The following is a 27,950-nucleotide window of genomic DNA, read 5'->3' as shown; positions in this document are numbered from 1 at the left end:
ACAATGGTCACTTAAGCTGGGAAGTACATTCACATTTATTAAAATGTTCGGGACATTACACAAGAGCAAATCAAGTCCGTGACCTGTGCCGTCGCTCCACGATGCATCACGAATGCACTGTTGAAACGTAAAATCATAGACGAGATCCAAAAATGCAGAATACACGTGGCCAGTGACTGACGCTACAGGGTCATCGCACGACCAGTCTATACCCGGAAGATTAAAATCTCCCCCTAGTATTATGATTTAGTTTTTAAGCGTATCAAGGAAAGCAGACAGCTGAACAAACTGGTCGTATGATGATCCGAGAGGATGGTAATATGATTCAATAACTAGACTTTTCCCATTAGATAGCCTCGCTTTGCAAAAAACAGACTCAAGACCGGCTGTAGAACCTTCCAGTGGTACACACGATAAGCTTGAGCCAACAAGAATAAATACCCCTTCCCCCTCTTTTTCGTCGATCACGTCTGAAACAATGATAGCCACCTGGAAAAACTTCAGAATTTAAGACGCTCGAGTACAACCATGACTCGGTGCCAATAACTATTGATGGCTCAACTTATCTAAGAAGGATATGGAAAGAATCGATTTTATTTTTTATGCTCCTGCAGTTTATCATTTTAGCATCGAGAGAATTTCAGAGAATACACAGTATCCAGAGTATTTCGCATCCAGAGAATCTGCAGTATCATGAGGTACACGGGAACTGCGCCCCAGCACAGGCACGGAATAGACTAGAGAGCTTTCAAAAAGGCAGTGCATGGGGTTAGTCACCTTAGACTCGTTTTGCAGATTCGAGCAGTAATATAGTGTTTCATATGAATCCACCTTTAGCAGATAGTGTAACAGATAATCAGCTTCTGACGGATATTTGACGGTGATTCTGATTTTTGGGGCTGTAAATGAAACAAGAATTTGACTTAAAAAGTGGGCTTCTTAATGCCTATTGATACCAGTGATCTGGCAGTCACATAGAAACACGTAGGAGTATTCATGAAAAATGGTAACACATATTTGAAACAACATTGACACATCTGATCTAATTAAAAGGTAAGTGAAGTGCAATCGTAGCAGCAGAGACCTATGGTCGAATGACAGTACAAAGTCACGTGAGGAGTGTGACATCTTTTACTTGGAAACTCGGTTGTGCATAAAATTCAAAGTCAAATTGGCAATGGTGAATAATCATTGCGCAAGATAACCATTAAACACAAAAATTAAATGAAGCAGTACAGGAGGTTAAACCGGGCAATCATTTGAAGTATGCTTATTCTGAACGAGATGTGATCGGAAAAATAAATAAATAATATAAACAAAAATACATAAGTGACTAGAGTTAGTACATGTAGAAGACAAGTGACTTGCAGTGAAGAAAAAGAACTCGAAAATAATTTGGCAATTTTTATGCAAATGTCATTCAAAGAGCCGCAGAAGAAATGTTAAACTCAAACATGCTAAATCAACATACTGAACAAGCACAATTTAAAGGACACCAACCCTTGAATTGTGTTGACGAGCAAATAATGTACGCGGAAAGAAAACATTTGTCACAGTTTAAAGCTCACCGCCCATCAATACGAATCAAAACTGGCCTCCTTGACACCAGCCGAACATGGCAGCAGACCGACCAAGTTGACCTGACTGGTTAATACACTGTAAGACAATGAATAAAGCTACAGAATGGATAATGCAAAGATAGAAACACTTGCAGCATCACGGACAAAAAGGCATGGAAGGCTGGAGCAGTGCATGCAAACTCTATTCCCACGGCAGTACAGGCCAACTATCTGATCACAACGAGGACAACAGAACGGTAGTTCTATGCAGCTGCTGTGCACCCTCAGTACTTTGTAATTTTGGACCAAACACTACCAGTCACGTGTAAATTGAACCTGCAGTCACCGTCACAGTCTAATGCATGCATCCAACACTTCCTAAACATTCTTACTCCTGCTTGCAACTGCATGCACATTGCAAAAAAAGATAAAGTAGAGACATTTGGTACATCTTTGGGTGTGCTAACAGCCATTGCGAGTAATCTCTGGGACAGTCTATGTTTATCTGCTCGTAAAATATCTGAACAGGACTACAGTCCGGCAGTTCAATTCCCATTACACAAACCCTTTTTTATTGTATGGAGATTCCTGTCGGACTCCTTAAATGCCAGAGCACAGGAGGTATAGTGTGGCCACAAGTTAGACCAGGTAAAAATAATGCTGCGAACCTCCCACCCCGAGGACTGGACGATTGATTTTGCACACCAACACAAAAACACACACACAAACACCCACCCACACACACACACACACACAAACACAAACACAAACACACACACACACACACACACACACACACACACACACACATATATATATATATATATATATATATATATATATATATATATATATATATATATATATATATATATATATATATATATATATATATATATATGCATTATGTCTGTCACTCATGGTATTGGGACTTGGGTGATTCTAGCGTAATATGTAACACCTCACCTTATGCTCTGTCATTCCCTGTTAAAAAAGGCTGCGGACCTGTCAAGCCATAAAAAGGCTTTTTGTTCGCGGTCCTTAACATTTTGGTGTTGAAATAAAGTGACGAATTGAATTGAGTGATGACCTCTCTTAGACCGCCTCGTGCTGCTAGAAAAAGCCCCTTCCAAGGTTTCAGAAGCAGCAGCTGCACATTGAAACATGGAAATAGTTCATACAAAATGCTTGCACTAACACATGTGCCTTTCGCCAAACGGCTACTTTGTATTGCTATGTGGGCAGGATCTCTGATACCGCCTTTGGGCGAGTCCTTTCTTGGCACTAACCTAACCCGTTCGTTAGTCGGCGCTAGCAAATTGCGTCGTTTTCTTTGGTACTCGAAGAGTTAATGTTGCGATGATCAGGAAGCTGACTTTTATACGGGCTACGGTATACGTCATAAATGATCCCAGAACCTGGAACTAAATTATCAGATACTGGACTGTTTGGCAAGACTTTCGGGATTGATATGTTCTCTCAGTGTATGTTTCCTTCCCCGCGAAAACACATTGCTGAAAATCCTGTGCACTACAGGACGCTTGAAAAAAAGGGACTTCTGGCCAGTTGGAACAGATTCATAATTGATGTGCAAGAAACATGCTTAAGTCATCCCTGCTATTTCTTTGTCTCCATCTCTTTGCATTCCAGATAATGGAGCAGGCTTGATGGCACAAAAACGTTTGACAAATCTTATTCCTAGTCTGTTGTTGCCGGTAAAGACAATGCTCTGCAACGCACTTTTGTCAGAAGTGATACTTTTCGAAGAAATCATTTTATTTCTCACACCACTTCGAGCATATATAATGGACTTAACGCAATTTGCTTCGATATGCCTTGATATTTTCATATACACATTAAAAAATCCTTCTGTGCCTATACATAGTTTCTTCTTAAACTAGATGAGCGGTCTCGGAGGTATGTAGATGTTTTATGCTAATATCAATAGGATGACCTCTCCACTTGCTTTATTTTGTCAGGTGGTTTCTCTAAAGTCTCGTGTTAGGCTATCAGACGTCGTGCAGGTTAAGTGTTTTCACCTGGGGCGAGGATTTATAGAATTCTTAGCACACTTCTTAAGATCATTTGCCATCTTTGAATAAACACTGCTTCTAAGATTTTGTCTTTAACCGGTGCCCTTAAAACCAAGGCGTATTTGTATTGTAAGCATTATATTACTCCTTTATCTTCTTCAGCTGTATATATTCATCATCATGGCCAGCATCATCGTCTTGAGCGCGCGACCTGCAAAGTAAGGTTTAACAGCTTTCTCGTAAGTGGTGGAGGCTGCTCTCGATCCCTTGGTCCTTTACGACTTCGAGTTTCCCTAGAGCTTCCGTTCAGGTCACCGCTTGCACTGCCGTTCGGCCACCATGCCCCAAGAAAATCCACCAGGGGCCTCCGGCGTCACCGTCTCTGCCCCACTAGCCGTTCCTTCATGGACCGTCAGCACGCTGCAGCGCTATCCCACCATGCTCGCTGGTCGCTGTGAGCATTATATATTACTCCTCCATCTTCTTCCCCTGTATATATTCATCATCATGGCCAGCACCATTGTCTTGCATGCCCGACCTGCAAAATAAACCGTCGAGCTTTAATAACACCTGTCTCGCAGTATGTATAAAAGATGAGAGGTGATCTGTAAGGAGTGTGCTGCAGTTTCTGCTCCCACTTCATGGGACGCTTTCTGCCTTATTTGTAGCCTGGTAAGTGTTCTTTTCATTTGGCGAGGGTCTTACATGCATTACATAATGCTAGTTGTGCTTAGCAAGCTTCACGACAATATAGGAATATATTAGATTAAGAAGATTTCAATTATATTTCAGCATCACATATTCACATGACAGCCGATGAGCTCGCAGTCAAGGCGATCTCTCGATGGCTTTACACAGCCGAATACTCCTATTGCACCTTCGCAGCATTCAAGCTTGGGGAGAAATGCTGACAGATGGAAGCCGCAGGCGTTCATCTGAGATTATAACACGGACATCAATGTTGTAACCATGGGCTAACCCTAGTTTCACATAAATGTCTTGGAGGCACCGCCAAAGTGTACCGCCAAATGACCCGTTGCTTACACTTAGCACTTGCGTGAAATCTCACTTCACTGCAATACACTGCGTATGCTTCACCGCATTACACGGCTTCTTGGTTTTTCATTCCTTTTGTAACACAGAGCTCGGCGTGTTAGTGGTATTTCCCCTTGTTCTAGGTCTATTCCAATAACAGGCCGTAATGCCCTGTTGGCCGAGGCCTTGTCTTTGAACTGTAGTACAACCTCTTGTTCCTTAAATGTAAATGCAACGCTTGCGAGCTCTTAAGTGGGAACTTTTAAGCACGATATTTCTGTTTGTAGCCTTATGGACGCGCAGCTTTTAATATGCGTACTTCTCATTTTGCATCGCATGTCATCAGTCACTCGGCGTAGGCCTGAATAATTTTGCCTAAATGCTGCACCTGCAAGCGAAGCGAGTGTGTGGTGGGCTGTATGGTGGCATGCAATCGTGGTGCCGAACTGCGCGTAAGTGCGGTTAGGCACCACGATTTTGAAACCATTTGGAAGTAGTGCTACACATTGCGGCCTGGCACGATAAGGCGCGCTCCGTAGTAGGCTTCGGGCAATGGGAGTGAGTTTTTAGACATGTGGGATCCTCTGGGATAGTCTTCCGCACCGTAAGGTGGCCTCGCAGCGAACAGGATTACGGGACTGAGCTATCTTGCTTGCTCCTTTGCTCGGTTGCTATAGTCAGAAGTGCAAATCCTCGACTTTCTTTGTTTCTTTTTTGAGCAGAGGTAGAGACGGAGCAGAGGCAAAACGTCGGGATTGTAATCTGATGTTCATAAGTTTGAATCGTCCTCCGGTACACTACATTCCCAGGCTTGGAGTGGCGTTTGACACCGGCAAAATATGCGATGGGATGGAGAATGTTAGGCGTAACGTTAAGAGACAGGAAGAGGGTGTGCAGAGAGCAAACGGGGATAGCCGATATTCTAATTGACATTAAGAGAAAAAAATGAAGCTGGCTAAGCCGTGTAATGCGTAGGAGGGGTAACCGGTAGGCCATTAAAGTTACAGAATGGGTGCCAAGAGAAGGGAACCGCAGTCGAGGACGGCAGAAAACAAGGTGGGTTGATGAAATGAGGAAATTCGCCGGCGCAAATTGGAATCAGTTGGCGCCGGACAAGGGTAATTGTAGATCGCAGGGAGAGGCCTTCGCCCTGCAGTGGACATAAAACAGGCTGCTGATGATCACAGCAACTGCAAGATGTAGACTGAAAAATGCGTGTCGAATCGCATGATGGCTGCCTCAAAGCAATGTTACGTTGAAACGAATACAAAAATAAATAATGCCGCATACCACGAAAAAGCACTCCTGTGAAAAGTACCAAGATATGGGAAGAAGAATTGAAAATATTATGTTTAGGATAGATCAAATAATGTAATGATGTTTGAATTTAAAGAAGTATAAAACGAAATAACTACCATGAAGAGAAAAAAATATAGATTACTCAAACGGAGAAATCAGTAAAACAAGTGAGCACCAATGTTATACAGTGTGTGATGACACTCAGTAATGCTACCTAAATAATATCAGCTTAGCCTCTAGCACACGAGAAATGAATGTGTGAGCCTCATATTGCTAACTTCAACTAACCCCAAAATGAATTGGAATGCACAGGAAGGTGCATTTGACTATGCAAGGAAGCAAAGGTCGTAATAAATACGAATTGGTTTGTCTGAAAATACCAGAGGCATATATGTACCACTCTGGCAAAAACAGGCATAACGTCAAAATCAGTCATTTTCCAACCAGTCAGCAGGTTAGCACACCACCTTGTTACACTTTCCAAACATCTTTAGTCTCCTAAAGTAAAAAAAAGCAATCTGAAAAAAAGATTTCGCACGTGCCACAACCAGCAAATTCTTTACCAGTTCACCCCCGCTTGCACATCCAAAACTCAGTGCCTTGCACTTTTTGAAGCAGAAGGACCAGCGAAGCTGTGTATGTGGACCCCTTAACGGCGAACTGTACCTCCGTCACGTGTCGGCCCGGCATTGCACTTTGTTTGGAATCGGTCCACGTATCGGAAGTGCTTAACGACAGCTTCGCCTCCGCCGTGGGTCGGCCCCTTAGTGCACAATCTTCGGAATGGGCCCACGTAAGGGGGCTGCTTAACACGTGCTTCCCCTTTGTCGTGGGTTGATCTGGCATTACACTATCTTTGGGATTGGTCCACGTACGCGGGGTGCTTAACTACTTTTGCGCATCCGCTGAGGGTCGGCCTGGCATCGCCCTCTCTTCAAATTCGGCCAACGCATGGGCAGTGCTTTACGTCTGCTTCATAGCGCCACGAGTGGGATGATATTGAACTATCTTCGGGATGAGCCCACGCATGGGGAATGCTTAAGCTCTGCTTCACCTCCGCCGTGGGTCGGCCCGGTATTGCACAATATTCCGGATGGGCCTACGTATGGGGAGAGCTTAACGGCTATTACGCGTCCACCGTCCGTCGGCCTAGTGTTGCACACCCTACGGGATGGGCCCACGTATAAGTTCTTGCCGCGTGCTTCACCACCACCGCGGGTCAGCCCGGTATTACCTTATCCTCGGCAAAGGCCCACATATGGGGTGTGCTTAATGCCTGCTTCACCTCCGCCATGGGTCGGGCCTTTATTAAAAACGTTAGGGATGAGCTCACGTATGGGAGCGCTTAACGCCTGCTTCACCTCCGCCGTGAGTTGGCCCAGTATTCCGCTATCTCCAGGATCGGATCCCCTATGGCGAGTGCTAAACACCAGTTTCACCTCCGCAGCGGGTCGGCTGGTATTGCCCTAACTTCAGGATCGGCCTACGTATGAGGAGTGGTTAACGCCTGTTCGCCTCCGCCGCCGGTCGGCTCGGTATTGCACAATCTTCTGGATGGGACCACGTAAGGATGGTGAATAACGCGTGATTCGCCTCCGGCGTGGGTCGACCTGGCATAACAGTATCTTTGCGATTGGCCCAGATTTGCAGGGTGCTTAACTCCTGCTTCGACTCGGCGGAGGGTCGGCCCGGTATTGCCGTCTCTTCGGGATGGGCGCACGTATGGGTAGTTCTTAACGCCTACTTCACCTCCGCTGTAGGTCAACCCGTATTGCCCTTTCTTCAGGATTGACGCACGCATATGGAGTGCTTAACACTGCCTTCATCTCCGCCATGGGTCGGCTCGGTATTGCCCTAGCTTTGGAATTGGCCCATGTACGGGCAGCGCTTATCGTCTCCTTCACGTGCGGCGATGTTCAGCCAGGTATTGCACAATCTTCAGGATATGCCCGCTTATGCGGAGAGGTGAACGCCCGCTCACCGCTTCCGTCGGACGGCACAGTGTTGCACACCCTTCAGGATGGGCCCACGTATGGGAAGTGTAGACTGCCTGCTCCACCGCCTCCGCGGTTCGGCCCGGTATAGCAATATCTTCGGGAAAGGCCCACATATCGGGAGTCTTAACGCCTGCTTCACCTTCGCTTGGGTCGACCTGGAATGACACCATCTTTCGGATTGGGCCACGTGTGCAGGGTGCTTAACTCCTGCTTCGCCTCCACGGAGGGTGGGGCTGGCATCGCCCTCTCTTCGGGATGGGCAAAGGTATGGGCAGTGCTTTACGTCTGCTTTACCTCCGCCGCGGGTCGGCGCGATATTGCACTAACTTCCGGATGGGCCCACGTACGGGTAAACCTGAACGCCTGCTTCACCTCCGCTGTAGGTCTACCCAGTATCGCAAATCTTCGGGATGAGCCAACGTATGGCGAGTGCTTAACGCCTACTTCGCCGCCGCCATGGGTCGGCCCAGCATTGAAGAACCTTCGGGATAGGCCTACGTATGGGGAGCACTTAACGTCTGCTCCACCTCCGCCATTGGTCGGCCCGGAACTGCACTGTTTTCATGATCGACCCACTATGGGGAGTGCGTAACACCTGCTTCATCTCCGCCTTGGGTTGGCACGATGTTGAACTAGCTTTGAATTTGGACCACGTATGGGCAGTGCTTAAGGTCTGCTTCATGTCCACCGTGGATCGGCTTGGTATTGCACAATCTTCGGGATGGGCGCACGTATGCGGAGTGCTTAACGCGTGCTTCACCTCCGCCGTGGGTAAGCCCATACCTTACAATATTGTTACGGGAAGGAAGAAGCGCTCGTCTATTTGCAAGTGGCTTTTAATGGCTGAGCCAACAAACGTAGAGCATCGATACTCTTAAACACTTCTTCGTCGTCTCTAAGACCACCATCAGCGTCGTCTTCTTTCCACATTACCGACTGTGACATCACCCCCGTCGGAAAAAGAACCTGATTGGTGCGGCTCATCTGTCCGAGAAAGGTAAGGTTTGAGACGGCTGACGTGGATGATGTCAGAGAGAGGTGAAGGCACTGTGGCATCCAGCGGAGACACTTCATACGTGACAGGGGTCACCTGGCGAAGGATGCGGTCAGGGCCATAGTATCGCGAGAGGAATTTCTCCGAAAGACCAACATGCCGAGTCGGATACCAGACTAGCACAAGAGCACCTGGTTCATAATGCACGTCGTGATGGCGCTGGTCGTAACGGCACTTCTGGCGTGTCTGTGAAGCAGAAAGACGAATGCGGGCAATCTAGCGTGCTTGGGTCGCTGTGGTTATGACATCCCGAGTGTACTCTGTCGGCGAATCAAGCGTGGTCGAGAGGAGTGTCTCGAAAGGCAAAGTTGGCTCACGGCCGAAGACGAGATAGAAGGGGGAATAGCCAGCTGTGTCGTGGCGCGAGGAATTGTAGGCGAACGTGACAAATGGTAGAGCAATGTCCCAGTCGCGATGATTGGAGGAAACATACATTGCGAGCATGTCAGTTATTGTGTGGTTTAGGCGTTCGGTAAGACCGTTAGTTTGAGGGTGGTAAGCAGTAGTAAGTTTGTGTTTAGTAGCACATGATCGAAGTAGCTCGTCTATGACTTTGGAAAGAAAGTATCTGCCGCGATCGGTGAGAAGTTGACGAGGTGCACCGTGGTGCAAGATAACGTCGTGAAGCAAGAAATCAGCGACGTCTGTAGCGCAGCTGGTCGGTAGGGCTCTAGTAATGGCATAGCGAGTTGTATAGTCCGTAGCGACGGCAATCCACCTATTTCCGTCATTCGACATAGGGAATGATCCGAGAAGATCAACGCCAACGCGAATAAAAGGGTGGGCCGGTATATCCAAAGGCTGCAGCAGTCCGGCAGGAGGCACAGTTGGTCTTTTCCGGCGTTGACACGACTCACACGCGGCAACATAGCGGCGAACGGAGCGGTTGAGACGGGGCCAGAAGAACCGTCGCCGAATTCGGTCATAGGTCCGCGTAACGCCAAGGTGTCCAGCGGTGGGAACGTCGTGCAGCTGCTGCAGTACAGTCTGCCGCAGATGAGACGGAATGACGGTCAGGAGCTCGGGCCCGTCGGGGTGCATGTTGCGGCGATACAGGATGCCGTTTTGTAGCACGAACATGTGAAGGGATGGGTCAGACGGATCAGAGAGCAGGCGTTCGATAATTGGGTGTAACGACTCATCGCGTCGTTGTTCAGCGCCAATGCCTTGCAAGGCAGAGAGCGAAAGAACGCAGATCGGTGCGACATCCACTAAGCCGTCCGGTACATCGACGGGATTTCGAGACAGGCAGTCGGCGTCCTGATGTAGACGACCCGACTTGTAGACCACAGTGTATGTGTATTCCTGCAGCCGTAGGGCCCAGCGACCGAGGCGTCCGGTGGGATCCTTAAGGGAGGAAAGCCAACAAAGGGCGTGGTGGTCGGTTGTAACTGTAAATGGCCGACCATATATATAGGGTCTGAACTTGCCCACCGCCCACATGAGGGCGAGACACTCGCGCTCGGTAATCGAGTAATTGCGCTCTGCGGGAGAGAGGAGGCGGCTGGCGTAGGCGATGACGCGGTCGTGCCCACATTGGCGTTGAACTAAAACTGCGCCGATGCCGTAGCCAGTAGCGTGAGTGCGGATTTCTGTCGGAGCGGAGGCGTCAAAATGGGCGAGAACAGTAGGTGTGGTGAGCAGCGTGATGAGCTGCGAGAAAGCAGACGCTTGTTCAGAGCCCCAACAGAAAGGAACGTCTTTCTTCAGGAGGTCAGTCAGGGGACGGGCAACATCGGCGAAATTTTCGACAAACCTGCGGAAGTACGAGCATAGGCCAATAAAGCTGCGAACATCTTTGGCGCAAGTTGGTACGGGGAAATTCTGCACAGCGCGAACTTTAGCGGGGTCGGGGCGAATGCCTGATGAATCGACGAGGTGTCCGAGCATAGTTATTTGGCGGTGACCGAAGTGGCACTTGGACGAGTTGAGCTGCAAGCCAGCGGTGCGAAAAACAGAAAGAACAGATGAAAGTCTTTCAAGATGAGTCGCAAAAGTTGTAGAGAATACGATGACGTCATCCAAATAGCACAAACAGATGGACCATTTCAAACCACGCAAGACCATGTCCATCATCCGTTCATAGGTCGCCGGGGCATTGCACAAGCCAAAAGGCATTGCCCGGAACTGATATAGGCCGTCTGGTGTGACGAATGCGGTCTTTTCACGGTCCATTTCGTCCACGGCAATTTGCCAATATCCAGAGAGAAGGTCTATAGATGAAAAATAAGTGGCACCATGGAGACAATCCAGAGCATCGTCAATGCGGGGAAGTGGATATACATCTTTCTTGGTGATCGTGTTTAGATGACGATAGTCAACGCAGAATCGCCAGCTGTTATCCTTCTTCTTGACGGGAACAACAGGGGACGCCCACGGGCTGGAAGAGTTTTCAATAATCCCTTTGGCAAGCATCTTGTCAACCTCGCTCTGGATAACTTGTCGCTCAGAGGGCGACACCCGGTATGGACGTCGGCGAACAGGTGCCGCATCGCCGGTATTTATCCGATGTGTCACGACCGTAGTTTGACGCAAAGGGCGATCGTTCAGATCGAAAATATCGGAGTAGGACTCGAGGAGGCCATGGAGCTGTGCGGCTTCTTGGGTTGAGAGGTCCGGTGCAATCATCTTTGTAAAGTCGTCGGTCGGTACTGATGCAGAAGGCGCAGAATGAGCAGTGGTCAAAGACGGCGCAACAGATATAGCAGAAATGCGGCACTCGTGCGTTGGTGACAACGTGGCAAGAGACATGCCTCGAGGAACTATTTGTGGGCACTGTCCGAAATTTAGGATGGGAAGACATGTCTGATTGTCCGCAACAGAAACGATGGTGTGTGGGAAGGAGACATTGTAAGAAAGCAGGACTGACGTCGAGGGAGTAAGGACGCAGTCTCCGTCAGGTATAGGTGGGCTGGCTAAAACAGAGATGAAGGTTGCTGCAAGAGATGGCAGGCGTATAAAATCCGCGGAACAAAGTTGAGCTGGAGCTTGAGCCGGAAGGTCAATGGGAATAGGTAGGGGTAGGTCAAGTTGTACAACACCGGCGGAACAGTCAATCAGAGCAGAATGGGCAGACGAAAAGTCGAGTCTGAGGATCACATTATGAGGGCAATGTTCAAGCACACTAAACAAAACGGACGTCTGGCGACCGGTGACACTGACAAAGGCAGTACACATTCCAAGCACAGCCGGAGTTCCACCATCGGCGACCTGGAGCAGTCGAGTCGGAGCAGGCGTAAGTACTTTTTTCAAGCGCGTTCGAAGCTCCGCACTCATGATGGAAATTTGGGCTCCAGTGTCGATGAGTGCTGTAACGGGCAAACCATCCACGTCCACGTCCAGAAGGTTCCGCTTAGTAGGCGGGGTCAGCAGAGGAATTTCAGGCCGGTGTTCTAGAGCAGCGTCATCTCCAGGAGCTGCCCCAGTTAGTTCCCCGTCGGAGAGCGGCGACGGTAAGCTCGGGATGGAGAGCGACGCAGCTGGGGCGAACGGGAGCGGCGACTATGTGGTGATGGCGATCGGCTGGTCGCGGTGGCTCGAGCGTTGTCAGGTGCGTCTTCAACCTCGGTGGAGAGTGATGGCGGGCGAGGATTCAGTGGGGAGCGGCGGTAGGCGGGAAAGCTTGGTCGTGAGTGGGCTGGCCAGGAACTTCGACAGTGGCGAGAGATGTGGCCCACACGTCCACAGTAAAAGCAGATGGGTCTATCGTCATGGGTGCGCCATTCGGCCGGGTTGCGATAGCTCGGATACGGACCGTATTGGCTCCGGTGAACAGGGGCAGAGGCAGCAGACGAAGCAAAGTCAGGACGGCTGGCGGAGCAGATGGATGGAAGACCTACATTGGAAAGTTCTTGGCGAATGACAGACTGAATGAGGGACACAAGCGGCCGGGAATCGTCAAAGCACTGCGTGACTGGCGTGGAAGGAGACGCTGCTTCGATTTCTCGCCGAACGATACGTGCGACGTTCTCGCTGGAGGTGGACTCACGCGGTGGACAAATGTCTTCGCACGTCGACGAAGCTGCGGTATTAGGTAGACGAGTAAACTGTCGAACTATGCGGCGACTCTTCGCGTCCTCAAAGCGGCGACATTCGTGAATTATCTCATTGACCGTTGTGATGTTCTTATAAACAAGCAGGTTAAACGCGTCGTCCGCGATGCCCTTTCAGACGTGGCTGACCTTGTCTGCCTCTGCCATATTGTTATCAACTTTGCGGCAAAGAGCGAGGACGTCCTGGATATACGCCACGTAAGATTCAGTGGACGTCTGTACACGGGTCCCGAGGTCCTTCGCAGCACGTTGGCGGCCGACGGGTTCGCCGAACAAATCTCTCAGCTTTTGTTTACACTGGTCCCAACTCGTAATCTCTTCTTCATGTGTTTCGAACCAGACCCGTGCTGTTTTCTTGAGGTAGAATATTATATTAGCCAGCATAAGCGTGTGATCCCACCTGTTGTGTGCGCTGACCCGTTCATAATTCTGTAACCAGTTGTCAACGTCAACGTTGTCAATCCCGGAAAACATGCCTGGGTCGCGAGGCAGGGCCAGGATGACCGTCGGTGGCGACGCCGGGGCCGCGGTTGAACTCTCTCCTTCGGATGACTTGGCGGCCAGGTTATGTCCGCTGCGGAGCTCCGTCTTGCTCAAGTGATTACCCCACACGTCCACCAATGATGTTACGGGAAGGAAGAAGCGTTCGTCTATTTACAAGTGGCTTTTAATGGCTGAGCCAACAAGCGTAGAGCATCGATACCCTTAAACACTTCTTCGTCGTCTCTAAGACCACCAGCAGCGTCGTCTTCTTTCCACATTACCGACTGTGACAATATTAAGGACAGGCCCAAGTATGCGGAGTGGTGAACACCTGCCAGGCGTCTCCGCAGGTTGGCCCTGTATTGCACAACGTTCGCAATTTTCCCATTTATTTGGAGTGGTTAACGCCTGCTCACCGCTGCCGTGGTTCGGCCCGCTATTGCAAAATATTCGGGATGGGCCTATGTAACAGGGTGCTTAACGCGTGCTTCACCTCCACCGTGGGTCGGCCCGGTATTGCACCTACTTAAGGATGTGCCCATTTATGCGGAGTGTCTAACGCCTGCTTTACCTCCGCGCGGGCTGGCCCGGTATTGCACACACTTCGGGATGGGCCCGCGTATGTGGAGGGCCAGATGCTTAGTTGAACTGCCCCGTGGAATGGCCCGGTATTGCACAAACTTCAGGATGGACCCATGTATGGGGAGTGCTAAACGCCTGCTTCTACCCCACCGTGGGACTGCCCGGTGTTACAGTATCTTGGGGAAAGGCCCTCATATGGGGGGTGCTTAACGCGTGCTTCACCTCCACGGTTGATTGGCCCTGCATTGCATTATTTTGGGGATTGAACCACGTTTGTAGAGTGTTTAACGCCTGCATCACCTTCGCCGTGTGTCGGCCCGCTTGGTACTAACTTCGGGATGGGCCCACGTATGGGTAGTTCTTAACGTCTTCTTCACCTCCGCTGTAGGCCTACCCGGTATTACACAATCTTCGGGATGGGCGAACGTATGGAGTGTGTTTAACGCCTGCTCACCCTCCGCCGTGGGTCGGCCCGGTGTTACACTATCTCCGGGAAAGGCCCACGTATGGGGAGTTCTTAACGCCTGATTCACCTCCGCCGCGGGTCGGCCCGGTATCAGGGGCGTAGCCAGGGGGGGGGGGGGGGGGGGCTTATGGGGCTTCTGCCCCCCCCGAAATTTTTTCGTGCTGTCATGTGCCTCCGACCAAAACAACTCCCGGCGCCAGAAATCATGCTCGATTTTGTCTAGAATGTCCTTAATTCACGCTCTAAAAGGCATTTGAGCGCGAACATTGCTAAATCGGGCTGGATTTCTGGGCAACGTCCATGCATCAGAAGTCACATATCGTAACGCAAGGAGCCCCACCGGGCACAAAATTTCAAGGACGTTTTGAAGGCGAGCGGGCTCGTCTCGGCATCTCGCGGAGGCCGCGGAATCTACGGAGCGCTTGGATTTCGATTCTGAAACGTTCTGGGTATAAAGTTCTCATAACATTTTGATGCGAAAGGTCCACTGACATTTTCAAAGTCGTGCTTTAGATTTTCAATTCCGGAACTTTTTGGGTTTAATGCTGTTGTAAACATTTGACGCCAAAGGTGCATCGACTTTTCTAATGTCGTGCATCGGGCTATACAACGAGACAAGCCAAAACAACATACTATCAGACAAGTTGACAAAGCACGCAGCGAGGTCCGATGAGACAAAGCGTTGTGGTAGTTCATTTGTGCCGTCAGGTCACAGAAAAGAATATACACGTGTTTTTCACCTGCGCCAAAGCATCCATGTCAAGACACTAAAGCCACCATTGTAACTAAGTTCTTATTTATTTTTCTACCTAGACTTTTATTCGCGAGGATATATTGAGCCTCTTTCTCATTTCTTTTTAATTTTTTTTGTTTGTTCTCGCAACCCGCGGGCTGCCGATCCAGCCAGAGCGCATGCGTTTTTCTCGTGCTGCATCGATAACCGCGCGGCGCACTTGGCTGCGCGTTTGTTTTTCTCTGGCCGACTGCATTTTCGCCTGGCAGAGTTTTGGACGCTTTCTGGCTAGCAGACGAGAAAAAGAAACAATGCATAGTCGCTCGCCGCCAGCATTGCGGGGACTCGATGGATTGCAACGCGTGCGCTTGAGCGCAACCTCTCCGGAAAATTTTGTCTCGCCGGTGTAGGATACCGAGCAGTATGCGTATGGTTCTCTGTGGACCAAGCGTCACACGTTTTCTTCGATATTCCTTCGGTAGCCACACTAGGTGCCCAAAGTAGGCATTCGATTGTAGCCAACATGCTTTCCTTTGCGTTATTCTATTTCGCCACCCCCCGCCCACACACACAAAAGAAGAAGACATTGTTGCGGCGCAGCGAATTTTCGCATGGGGAAAGTTCGATTTTGTTACTTCTTTTGCGGAAAGTAATGGGCGACGGGACGCTGCAGTTGCCGGATACTATTTTATTATTGCGATGGCAGCTCTATGAGGACTCCAGGCGCATTCCTGTCGTTGCCCTCATGTTCCGTATAAATAAAGGCCAAGGGCGATAACATCGTGACCGCGCGCCGCATGCTCTATGTGCGAGTGAAAGCGTGCGGGGGGGAAGAGGAGGGGTTGAGCCGACGATGGTGGCTGAGTCTGGTGTGCGCAAGGGAGAAAAGCGGGGAGGAAGCGCGCCGCCTTCCGTCGCACGCGATACATTTTGGGAGTGGAGGGAAGGGGGGGGGGTGCTGTGATCTGTGAATCTGTGGTTGCGCAACCTATTTATTTGCCTTGTTTGACGCATTATATATAGTGACTTTTTCTTAGGTACGTAGATTTATTGGTGACGTATGCGTATATTTGAATATCTTGTTGCGAGGTTTTGTGCATATGCGCAGTGAACATTGTTTCCAGTGACAATTTTTTACCCTGTATCAAGCTGTATCTTCACATTTGTATATTCCATTGTATGAATTCGCATTTCTAATGTACGAAGGCGAGTCAAATGAAAGTGAGACAACCCGCCCCGCGCAATAATGGTTCGGTTCATTATTTTCGAGGCATGCGCGTAGCACATACGCATCTCATTTACAAGCGACATGCAGAGGTGAGGTTAAATATTCTTTAAAGCTCTCATACACGGGGTTGAACATGGTTGCGTGACATAATGGACACTTCAAAAGTTGAACAGCTTGGTGTCGTGAGGTTTTTGACAAATGAAGATGTTTCCCAAAAAGAAATTATTCGCCGTATGGCTGCCGTATGCGTTGAACATTGCGTTTCATTGGCGCCTAAGAAGCGTTGTAGCAAACTGTTCAAAGAAGCACATGAAAGTTACAAAGACGATCCATGGCCGGGCCAAAGCCACCGTGCAATCACCCCCAACACAATTGAAAAGGCCGTAGTTGCTCAGTGGCTATGGTGTTCGGCTGCTGAGCACGACGTCGCGGGATCGAATCCCGGTCACGGCGGCTGCATTTCGATGGAGGCGAAAACACCCGTGTACTTAGATTTAAGTGCACGTCAAAGAACCCCAGATGAGGGTGACGACTTTTTGTCTGCAATTGTGACCGGGGATGACTCATGGTGCCGCTACTACTAGCCTGAAACACTATGGCAAATCTTACAGTGGAAATATTTGAATTCACCACTCCCAAGGAAAACAAAGGCTGTCATTTATGCCGGAAAAGCGTTGACTTCTTTTTAGATCGTTAGGGGCCACTATTGATCGAATTTCCTAAACCTGGAGAGACTCTAAATCGTTTCAGATATTGTGGAAGATCGGATCGGCTGCGTGTCGCAATTAAGAACAAACGACGTGGAAAATTGAGCATTGGGGACATCTTGCTTCACGACATTGCCCCTTCCCACGTCGCTGTTGTGGTTAATACAAAACTGGCAAAGTTCAAGTGGGAAACGCTGCAACATCCCTCATGCAGCCCAGACCTGTTGCCTTGCGTCTTCCACATTTGGTGAAATTTGAAGAAACTGCTCAAGGGAACCAGATTCGTGTCGGAAGATGACGTGTAGTCATTTACAGATTTTTGAGGCAGCAACCCAAGGAGTTTTATGAGACGGGAATTACGCGACTCGTTAGTAGGACAAGTGTCTAAATACTCATGGTGACTGTATCATACTTGGCCACCACGGAAGCAGACGAGCTGATAGCAGCGCATCTTTCTTTCCCCTAACCACTTCTGCGCATGCGGCACCCTCTCACACGGAGATATAAAAGCAACCACAATAAAGAGACAGCCAGTTTTTCGATGCCCAACCACTGTGTGTGTCGACTTGCTCAGAGGCGCACGATACATGGTGTCAGAAGTGCCCACAGCCGCGCGGCAGGAAGAAAGCCATGGACGCCTTAAAACTGCCCTGCCCACTACAGTTGACCGGTAATGTTAGAAGGAACTGGGAACTCTTCAAGCAAAGACTGGACCTATTCCTGACGGCTACCTCGACAGACCATCCCAAGACAGAAGCAGTCAAGGCGGCCATCCTCCTGAGCGCCGCGGGTGACGAAGCGCTTGAGGTCTACAACAACTTCACATTCGCCGAAGGTGAGCTCAAGGATGACTACGAGACACTAGTGCGGAAGTTTGACGCATACTTTATTGAGCAAGGAAACGAGGTTTACGAACGCCATTTGTTCCGTATGCGAGTCCAGGATGAAGGAGAGCGATTCGAGCGGTTTGTACGTGACCTGAGGACACAAGCCAAGCTTTGTAATTTCGGGACTCTTGAAGAGTCTCTGATTAGGGACCAGATTGTATTCGGGACTAATGACAAGACTGTCCGAGAGAAAATGTTGCGGGACAAAACCTTGACTCTTCAAAAAGCCGAGAACATATGCAAAGCAGCTGAAGCGGCGGCACAACAAAATGCTGCATGGGTCAACGAGCGCGTGCAAGTAGACTCCACTCGCCGATATGAACGCGGCAAAGAACAGAAAGGCCGGTGCAAGCACTGTGGTCGAGCGCACGCGCCACGGCAATGTCCAGCCTACGGAAAAACTTGCTACGCATGTAAAAAGCAGAATCACTTCTCATCGTGCTGCAAGAACCCGCAAGTTCACGGCATTCAGGAAGATCGTGAAGACAGCTTTGATGTCCTTGACGTCAGCATCTGTGGCGTAAGCACAAAACCAGGGAAAGACTGGACAGTGCGTGGCAAGGTCTCTGGTCACGACATAGAATTGAAAGTCGATACTGGTTCCCAAGCCAACTTGATTCCGCTTAGCATTTTTCAGCGCATCTCGAAAGTGAACACGTTGCGCAAGAGCGCAGCAGTGCTGACTGCCTACAACGGCTCCGAGATCAAGCATCTCGGTGTCGCAACTAAAGCCCTAGAGATGAACGGTACGACGAGAGATACTGCCTTCTTTATCGTCAAGAAAGGACGCCAAGCGATCATTGGCTTGAGTACATGCATCGAGTTCGGCATTGTTCCAGCAAACATCGACTCAGTCAGGCGAAGTGGAAGAGCAGGGCCAGAAACAGAATTTGCACATCTTTTTCATGGAACGGGCTGCGTACAAAGAACGTACAAGATGGTTCTGCGACCAGACGCGGTTCCAGTCGTACAACCTGCTCGGAAAGTACCTTTGGCACTGAAGCAACCATTGCGTGACGAGCTGGCACGCATGGAGAAGGCGTCCATCATCGTCAAAGTAGAAGAACCCACCGAATGGGTAAGTCCTCTGGTTGTGGTAAGAAAAAAGAACGGCGCTCTCCGAGTATGCATGGACCCTAGAGAAGTAAACAAAAACATATTACGTGAGCACTACCCGATGCCTACCCGCGAAGATATAGAAAGTGAGCTTTCAGGTGCTCGATTTTTTTCGCGACTGGATGCCAACTCTGGTTTTCATCAGATACCCCTTGATGAAGCTACATCGCGCGTCTGCACTTTCGCGACTCCCTTCGGGCGCTATCGGTTCCTAAGGCTACCGTTCGGCGTTTCGTCTGCCAGTGAGGTCTTTCAAAAGACACTGACTGAGATCTTTGAAAGTATCCCAGGAGTACGCGTTTACGTCGACGACGTCCTCATTTGGGGTGCTGACAAAACCCAGCATGACCAACGTTTGCGTGCCGCGCTAGAAAAGGCACAAAAAGCAGGGCTCACGTTTAATCCTGAAAAATGTGCGTTTGGTATGAAGGAGATAACATTTTTAGGTGACATAATCAATGAAGGCGGCGTGCGCCCAAGCCCCGAGTTGATTGAAGGCATCCGAGCCATGCCCGCACCGGAAGACAAAAATGCCGTGAGAAGAATGATGGGTGTCGTCAACTATTTCCGAAAGTATGTACCCAGCTTAAGCGATAAAACGGCGTTGCTGCGAAGCCTCGTGAAGGACGATACGGTTTTTGAGTGGACTACCGCCCATCGGCGCGAGTGGCAAGACGTCTGCGAGGCATTAACATCGCCGCCGCTCCTGGCGTTTTTTGATGAAACTAAAGAAACAAAGATCTCGGCAGACGCATCAGCCATCGGCATTGGCGCGTCGCTATTGCAAAAACACCAGAATGAATGGCGCCCAGTGATGTACGCCTCGCGAACGCTAACTGATAGCGAAACGCGATACTCGCAAATCGAGAAAGAAACGCTTGGCATAGTGTTCGCCTGCGAAAAATTTCACCAGTTTACTTATGGCCGCAAGATCCTCATAGAGACGGACCACCGACCGTTGTTGGCCATCGCAAAAAAATACATCGGAGAAATGCCACCCCGGCTACAGCGCTTCTTTGTTCGCCTTCTAAAATACAATTATGACTTGCAGTTCGTTCCCGGAAAGGACCTGCTCCTGGCTGACATGCTCTCCCGTGCGCCCTCCCTTTCACCAAACCCGGAAGCAATGGAGGACATCGAGGTCCACGCAGTTCGTCTAGTCTCGTGCATGGTAACCCCATCGACAAAACGTCGCCTTCAGGACGAGACACTATCGGATCCCTATCTGAGTGCTGTAATGCACCAACTGTCGCGTGGCACAACGGTTCAAGGGGAATTACGTCCGTTTACGGCTGAGCTATCTGTCATTGACGGGATACTACTGAAAGGATGCAAAATTGTCATACCCAAGTCCATGAGGAGCGAAATGCTAACAAAGGTACACGCAGGTCATCTGGGTATGAATAAGTGCAAGGCAAGAGCACGCGCTCTTATTTTTTGGCCTGGACTAGACAGCAGCATTGAATCAATGATTCGTTCGTGCAACGCATGCCAAAAATATGCATACAAGCAGCAGTCCGAGCCCCTTATTTTGCGCCCGACACCTAGTATACCGTGGTACAGAGTAGGCATCGACATATTCCATTTCGCCGGGGAAGAGCATCTAGTAGTGTTCGATGCGCACTCCAATTTTCCTGAAGTGGAAAAGTTATCTACAATGACGGCCTATGAGGTGGTACAAAAAACATCCGCGATATTCGCGCGCTACGGGATCCCTGTGCAAGTACTTACAGATAATGGGCCTCAATTCGCATCCAAAGAGTTTGCAGACTTCGCAAGGCGATATGATTTTGAGCACATTACATCAAGCCCGCGATTTCCGAGATCAAATGGACTTGCTGAAAAGGGAGTACAGATAGTTAAGCGAATTATGAAAAAGACCACTGAATCTTGCGACGATTTTTGGTTAGGACTCTTGTCTTATCGTGTGTCTGTACTAGAGGATGGCCATTCACCTGCCCAACTGTTACAGGGACGGCGCCTGCGCACCAACGTTCCGGAATACAGCACTGAGCTGGGATGCCCAATAGTCAAGCATCAACAGCGGGCCACGGACAAAGCGCTGCACCCTTTGCAGCAAGGAGACACTGTACGCATACTGGATGACGACTGGTCACGCAAGGCAAGAGTGCTTCAAGAAGCGGCTCCCCGGTCGCACATTGTGGAGACAGAGGATGGAAGGCTTCTAAGGCGGAACAGACAACACCTGCTGCAAACGCGGGAAAAATACCGCAGGGTAGACGAAGATGACAACAGCAACGCTGAAAATAGTAGCTTACAAAACGAAAGACAGGAGCCTCCAGAACAAGGCCCAAGTGCACCCGGGTTAACTGGTCATCCGCAAGCCAACATACAGGTCTTCCCCAAAGTGGAGACATCGGAAGCAGAGCCCCGCAGGTCGACCCGTCAGCGCAACAAGCCTCAACGGCTGCAATACGAAGCGAATTTCCGTCAAGTCTCCTAGCTTTTTTTTTCTTACCTTGTGGTCATAAAGTCTCGTTTTTTTTTTCTTTCGTTAAGGGAAAGGAGATGTATCATACTTGGCCACCACGGAAGCAGACGAGCTGATAGCAGCGCATCCTTCTTTCCCCTAACCACTTCTGCGCATGCGGCACCCTCTCACACGGAGATATAAAAGCAACCACAATAAAGAGACAGCCAGTTTTTCGATGCCCAACCACTGTGTGTGTCGACTTGCTCAGAGGCGCACGATACTTTTAAATAAAGTACCCCGTTTGTCATATATTCGCATTGGCTCACTTTCATTTAACTCGCCCTCGTATATGTTCCAGAACTCCTGCTTTTTATATGTGCTCTCTGTTGCGACTGTAATTTCGGAGCAAGTACTCGCAATGCACAACCGGTGACAGCTGCTCCTGCGCAATACACTCTAACAAAGGAAAGCGTCATTGATATTTTCCCCTGGTCGTTGCATATGTACGTACAACAATGTAAACAAGGTTGTTGAATGACAGATATATATATATATATATATATATACAGTGAAAGCTCGTTAATTCGAACTTCAATAATTCGAATTTATGGATAATTCGAACTGTACGATTTGGTCCGACCAAGCTCCACAGAAGTCTATGTATAAAAAAGTCCGTTAATTCGAACGCGAGAAGGTTCCCTCACGGATAATTCGAACTACGCTCACCTGGCACACGGCCAGAGAAACGCGCCTACTGCTTACACACAAGGCTGTATTGCCTCCTAAACGGAGAGAACGGCGAGAGAAGGCAAAATCGGAAAAAAATATAACTGACGCAGGGTCAGCCAGAAGGCAGCGGCGGCTGCCGCCTCTCCGTTCTACGTAACCTCCGAGACTCCTTGCCCGTTGCGAATCTCGGAGCCTTTGCAAATATTGTACAGCTGCTAATGCTGTGCGGCGATGGCACGGCAAGCGCCAAAACACAGCGAATCAAGTACGTCGCAGCTGCGCTTGCAATCAAGAACCAACGAATCGGGGCCTTCGCCACCTTCTCATGTTCGGCGTCTTTGTCTCGGCAGTCTTCATCGGTTGTGTACCTCTGTTTTCAGCTTAGGAGGTATCGGCCGTCGCGATTCATTGTGATGGTGTTAAGCCTCGGCTAACGTTCGTTTCGGTGGACATCGGTGGTGTGGCACAGTCGGACCGAGAGCTTCGACTTGAAGATGGCGTGTGCCCGCGGCACACGCCATCACTTTCTGACACGCCAAATTTCTGACATTCCCTACTGCTTCCAAATCGCAGTGTACTGTTGCTCTCCTTCACTTTCGTTAGTTCGAACTTTCGTTAATTCGAACTGAAGCGGCTGCCCCTTGCGGTTCGAATTAACGAGCTTTTACTATATATATATATCAGGCCGGGCTGCACAGTGAGCCCCCCCCGAACGAAATTTCTGGCTACGCCACTGCCCGGTATTGCACAATCTTCGGGATGGGCCAACGTATGGAGTGTGCTTAACGCCTGCTTACCCTCCGCCATGGGTCCGCTGAGCGTTGCACACTCTTCGGTATGAGCCAACATATGGGAAGTGCCTACCGCGTGTTTCACCGCCACAGCGGGTCGGCCCGGTACTGCATGATCTTCGGGATAGGCCCACATACGCAGAGTGCTTAACACCTGCATCACCTCCGCTTTGGTTCAACCCGGTATTGCACTAACTTTGGGATGGGCCCACGTACGGGTAGTTCTTAACGCCTGCTTCGCCTGCGCTGTAGGTGTACCCGGTATTGCACAATCTTCAGGATGGGCCCACGTATGGGTAGTGCTTAACGCTTAGTTCGCTGCAGCCATGGCTCGGCCCAGTATTGCACAACCTTCGGGATAGGCACACGTAAGGGGGGCACTTAACGCTTACTTCACCTCCGCCATCGGTCGGCCCCGAATCGTGCTAGCTTCGGGACCAGCCCTCGTATGAGGAGTGCTTAACGCCTGCTTCACCTCCGCCATGGGTCTACCCGGCAGAGCACAATCTTCGGGATGGGTCCACGCATGAGGAACGCTTAACAACTGCTTAACCCCCGCCGTGGGTCAGCCCGGAATTGCACTGTTTTCGGTATCGAGCCACAATGGGGAGTGCTCAACACTTCATCTGCGCCACAGGTCGGCCCGGTATTGCACTACGTTCGGATTAGGCCCACGTACGGGCAGTGCTTACTGTCTGCTTCACCTCCGGCGTGGTTCGACCCAATATTGCGCAATCTTCAGGATAGGCCCACGTATGCGCAGTGGCAATAATTTGAATCTGAACCTGGCAACGTTTAACGCTCTAACGTTATCTAGTGAAGCGAGTCTAGCAGTGCTATTAGAGGAATTAGAGGGCAGTAAATGGGATATAATAGGGCTCTGTGAAGTTAGTAGGACAAAGGAAGCATATACAGTACTAAAAAGCGGGCAGGTCCTGAGCTACCGCGGCTTAGCGGAGAGACGAGAACTAGGAGCCGGATTCCGGGTTATTAAGGATACAGCTAGTAAAATACAGGAATTCTATAGCATTAACGAGAGGATGGCAGGTCTTGTTGTGAAACTTAATAAGAGGTACAAATTAAAGGTCACAGAGGTCTACGCCCCTACATCTAGTCATGATGACCAGGAAGTCGAAAGCTTCTATATATAAATTATTTATTTATTTCGAAAATGACATACAAATACGAGCCTGCCCAAGCCAACAATGGCCTTGTGGGGCAGCGCTCGGCAGAATGGAGCAAGCCAGGGAGCGGCACAGTAAATCAATTATGTACAAGACTCAAAAATAAAACTAAAGAAAGAAAGAAAGAAAGAAAGAAAGAAAGAAAGAAAGGAAAGAAACCAAATTACACATACAAATCAAAAATATAAGATTTAACTTCTTTCCGTGTGCTGGAAGATAAAACTTTATCTGGCAGGCCATTTAACACATCAGGTACATAGAAGGCACGGACACGTTTGCCATATCTTGTCCGTACTCTTGGTAAGGTAAAGCGGTCACGTGTACGTAATGCTCTGCCGGGGACATACGGGACGCAGAACTCATTGTTCCATATATACAAAAGGATTACCGTTTCTTTGAATAACAGCCTGAACGAGGGCATCTGCGAGCATGAAAAAAGACTGGAATTGTTAGTAATGTGCACACCATACACCACCGCCCGAATTATGGATTTTAGTAAAGAATCAACTTTATTGCGCCAAACCACTGAACAGAAATAAAAAGAACAGATTCCATATCTCAGCACACTGTATGCTAATGCATGTGCTATTGTATTCCTTACGTAAATTGGGCATAGTGCTTTAGTTGAATGCAGTAGGCAGGCTATTTTGCGCAGCCTTTCACAAACGTTAGCCAAGTGAGTGTTCCAGGACATGTTAGAATCGAAATGAACACCGAGATAATTGACACTTGAGAGGTATGGAATAGGAGAGCAAGAGCAATTGTTACACAGAGGAGAATGAAGAAACAGTGAAGTGATGACAGGAATAGATTTCAGCGGATCGTGAAAACATACTAATTTAGTTTTATTCTGGTTAATAGAAATTAAGTTTTTACGGTACCAACTGATAACATTTGTAGTGTCAGTTTGTAATTCAGCCATGGCTTGGTGGTAATTAGTATGACGCGATACTAAAAGCGTGTCATCTGCGTATTGAAACACCCGACAGCGAAAAATTGCTTGACTGAGATCATTAACGTACAAGCTGAATAAAAGGGGGGCTAAAATTGACCCTTGGGGAACTCCAGCGCTCAACTGTATAGGTTTGCTTTTAATATTTCCGAGAACTACTACTTGAATTCGAACGTGCAAATAATTCTCAAGGAAAGTTAGAAAAGGCCATCGGAAGCCATAGCTATGAAGTTTACAAAGTAAAATTTCATGGTTGACAGAGTCAAAAGCTTTTGATACATCTAGAAATAATGCACAAGCGAATGCACTAATTTCAAGAGTACTATTTAGGAAATCGGTTAATTCATCTAATGCTAATCTAGTGCCACGCCCACAAGTGAATCCGTACTGATTAGGCGACATTATGTTGTGCGCATCAATGAAGCTCTGCATTACGTGAAATATATGCTTTTCAAGTATAAGAGCAATGCACTAAAGTATCGAAATTGGCCTGTAGTTTGTGACAACATTGACCTGTCCGCTTTTGAAGAGAGGAACTACAAGCGCTTCCTTGAGGCCAGGCGGTATTTCTTTTGTGGTTATAATGTTATTTATAATTGCTAAAAGAACATTCTTCAGGGCCTCGAAATTTCTGCGAAGGACGTCCACAGATACACCATCTAATCCAACCGACTTGTGCTGTTTTAAGTTAAATAAAATATAGCGAATATCATCCTCGGTACACTCAGACAGGAATGCAGAGTCAACTACCGATTGTGACATACAATAACTAGCCGTATTACCGGACAAGCTTGCTGCAGTAGACGAGAAAAAGGAATTAAATTGGTCTGCTAACGTTATAGATGGTGGACCGAAATTCTTCGCAATAGTTTGGTATGCGCCTTTCCGGGGACGACCCCTTAATTCGTTAACCACGGACCAAGTCTTGGGCGGGTTATTTCTAAATTCAGAAAATTTGCCTTGGAAGTGCTGTCGCCTGGCACCTCTAAGAACAGCAGTGACTTTATTGCGAGCCATCTTATAAGCTTCACGAAGATACTGATTATTAGGTGAGCACCGACAACGCGCCCAGGCTAGTTCTTTTTCAGCTAACGCGGTTAGAGCATTTCCATTTATCCACGGGCATTTCGGCTTTCGTTGCTTTAAGACGACTACGTTTTTGCAAGAGTGCACTGCCTGCGTATAAACGGCAATAAAAGATTTATACAGGTGACTGGCAGGAACTTCTGCTAGGAAAGATTTCCAGTCGTAGCCTTGCAACAACGAGTCCAGCTTTCTTTTATCAATAACCTCTATCTGTGATACTGGGTTGTTAGCCGCAGCATGCTGAGACGATAGAAAGCTACACCCAACATAGAAGTGATCAGATAGCTTTTGCTCAATAATAAACGGAAGTACCTGGTCGTTCTCAGTGCGAACGTTGACGTGATCTATGCATGAAGACACAAGCGATGTACCCAAAATTTCGACACGTGTGGGAAGGTTGATAATAGAATCTATTCCAACGTCAGCAAGCGTGTTCAAGTAATCAGCTGCAATGTGTCGTTCTTTCTTCAGCACGTCAATGTTAACATCACCTATCATGCACACGTGACCAGATGGAAAAGCAAGTAGATGCGATTCGTCCACAAACTTTCTAACACTTTGATTTGGCGGCCTCTAAATAGCGAGCAATGTGATGGCAAAAGATCGTGTGTGAATACGAAGGGCTAGCGATTCAGCACTTGTGAAAGTTGTGTTCAGAGGACTTGAAATCCAACAATTTTTAATGAAAATGGCACTTCCACCGCCACGGCCGTCCTTGCGCGTCAAAAAATGATTGTGATAATCTTGGAGTTGAAAGAGACCAGTGTGTTCCTGCCCAATATTAATTTCAGTTAAGACAAAAAACATCAGCTATATCACGTAATGCACCAGCGTGGACACAAAATTCATTCCAGTGCTTGCGAATACTACGCACGTTTGCATGAAAAACAGTGAATGTGCCTTCACCTGGTTTTAAAAGAACAGAAAAAGAAGGAAAGTCTCGAAATTGTTCGCACGAAGCCATGAATCAGGAAAAAGATTACAACAGACAAAGCAGCGGATAGAAGAGGTCAGACTAGCCGGGACAAGTCACAAGGGCTCATTATGCGCACAACTGGGTCACCCTCCTTCTTACGGGCATAAATTTTGCCATGTTTCACCCATACGAATTTGAAATCGGCCTCTTTCGCCTTAGTCTTTGTCTCCCAGAACAGTTCTCTGTTGTATTTTGTGAAGTTTTCGACAAAGAAAACCGAGGGCTCATTTTCCTTCGCCAGAGATTACAGTTTCTTTCGCTTTGCCAGCCAGCTGTCACGTATGCCCGCCGAAAGGAAGCGCACTAAAACTGGAGCTGTTTTGCTCTTCCTGGGCAACCGGTGCACAGGTACTACGTGACCTGGCAGGAATGAATAGCGGCCAATTCAGCAACAGTAGTAGTCAAGTTTTCGCTAGGAAGTTGGGGTAGGTTATGAATTTCGAGGTTTGAGGACCTACTATATTGTTCAGAGGCATTTATTTCTCCTCTAAGGTCTTGAATGACAGCTGCCTGACAAGCGACCTGATCCTCAAGTACCATCACCCTAGAAGACAATTCAGTGACCTG

General features: G+C 48.6%; 1 protein-coding gene across 3 annotated transcripts; it reads left to right on the top strand.

Annotated features, from left to right (window-relative positions):
• The first annotated feature begins 17,783 nt into the window (after positions 1-17,783).
• On the top strand, positions 17,784-21,900 carry LOC139054629 (uncharacterized). Of its 3 annotated transcripts, none has more exons than XM_070531948.1 (3): positions 17,784-19,193; positions 20,283-20,402; positions 21,204-21,900. In XM_070531948.1, exons 1-3 carry the CDS (start codon positions 17,859-17,861, stop codon positions 21,693-21,695), a joined length of 1,947 nt encoding a protein of 648 aa, XP_070388049.1. In that variant the 5' UTR covers positions 17,784-17,858; the 3' UTR covers positions 21,696-21,900. The 3 variants fall into 3 exon arrangements, with proteins under 3 accessions (XP_070388049.1, XP_070388047.1, XP_070388052.1); XM_070531946.1 differs by having other exon boundaries at positions 20,283-20,609; XM_070531951.1 differs by lacking the exon at positions 20,283-20,402.
• The last annotated feature ends 6,050 nt before the right edge of the window (positions 21,901-27,950 follow it).

The sequence above is a fragment of the Dermacentor albipictus genome, chromosome 1 (genome assembly GCF_038994185.2).
Source record: "Dermacentor albipictus isolate Rhodes 1998 colony chromosome 1, USDA_Dalb.pri_finalv2, whole genome shotgun sequence".
Taxonomy (NCBI): Eukaryota; Metazoa; Arthropoda; class Arachnida; order Ixodida; family Ixodidae; genus Dermacentor; species Dermacentor albipictus.
Note: the sequence above shows the minus strand (reverse complement) of the source record. Positions and strands in the feature narration are given on the sequence as shown.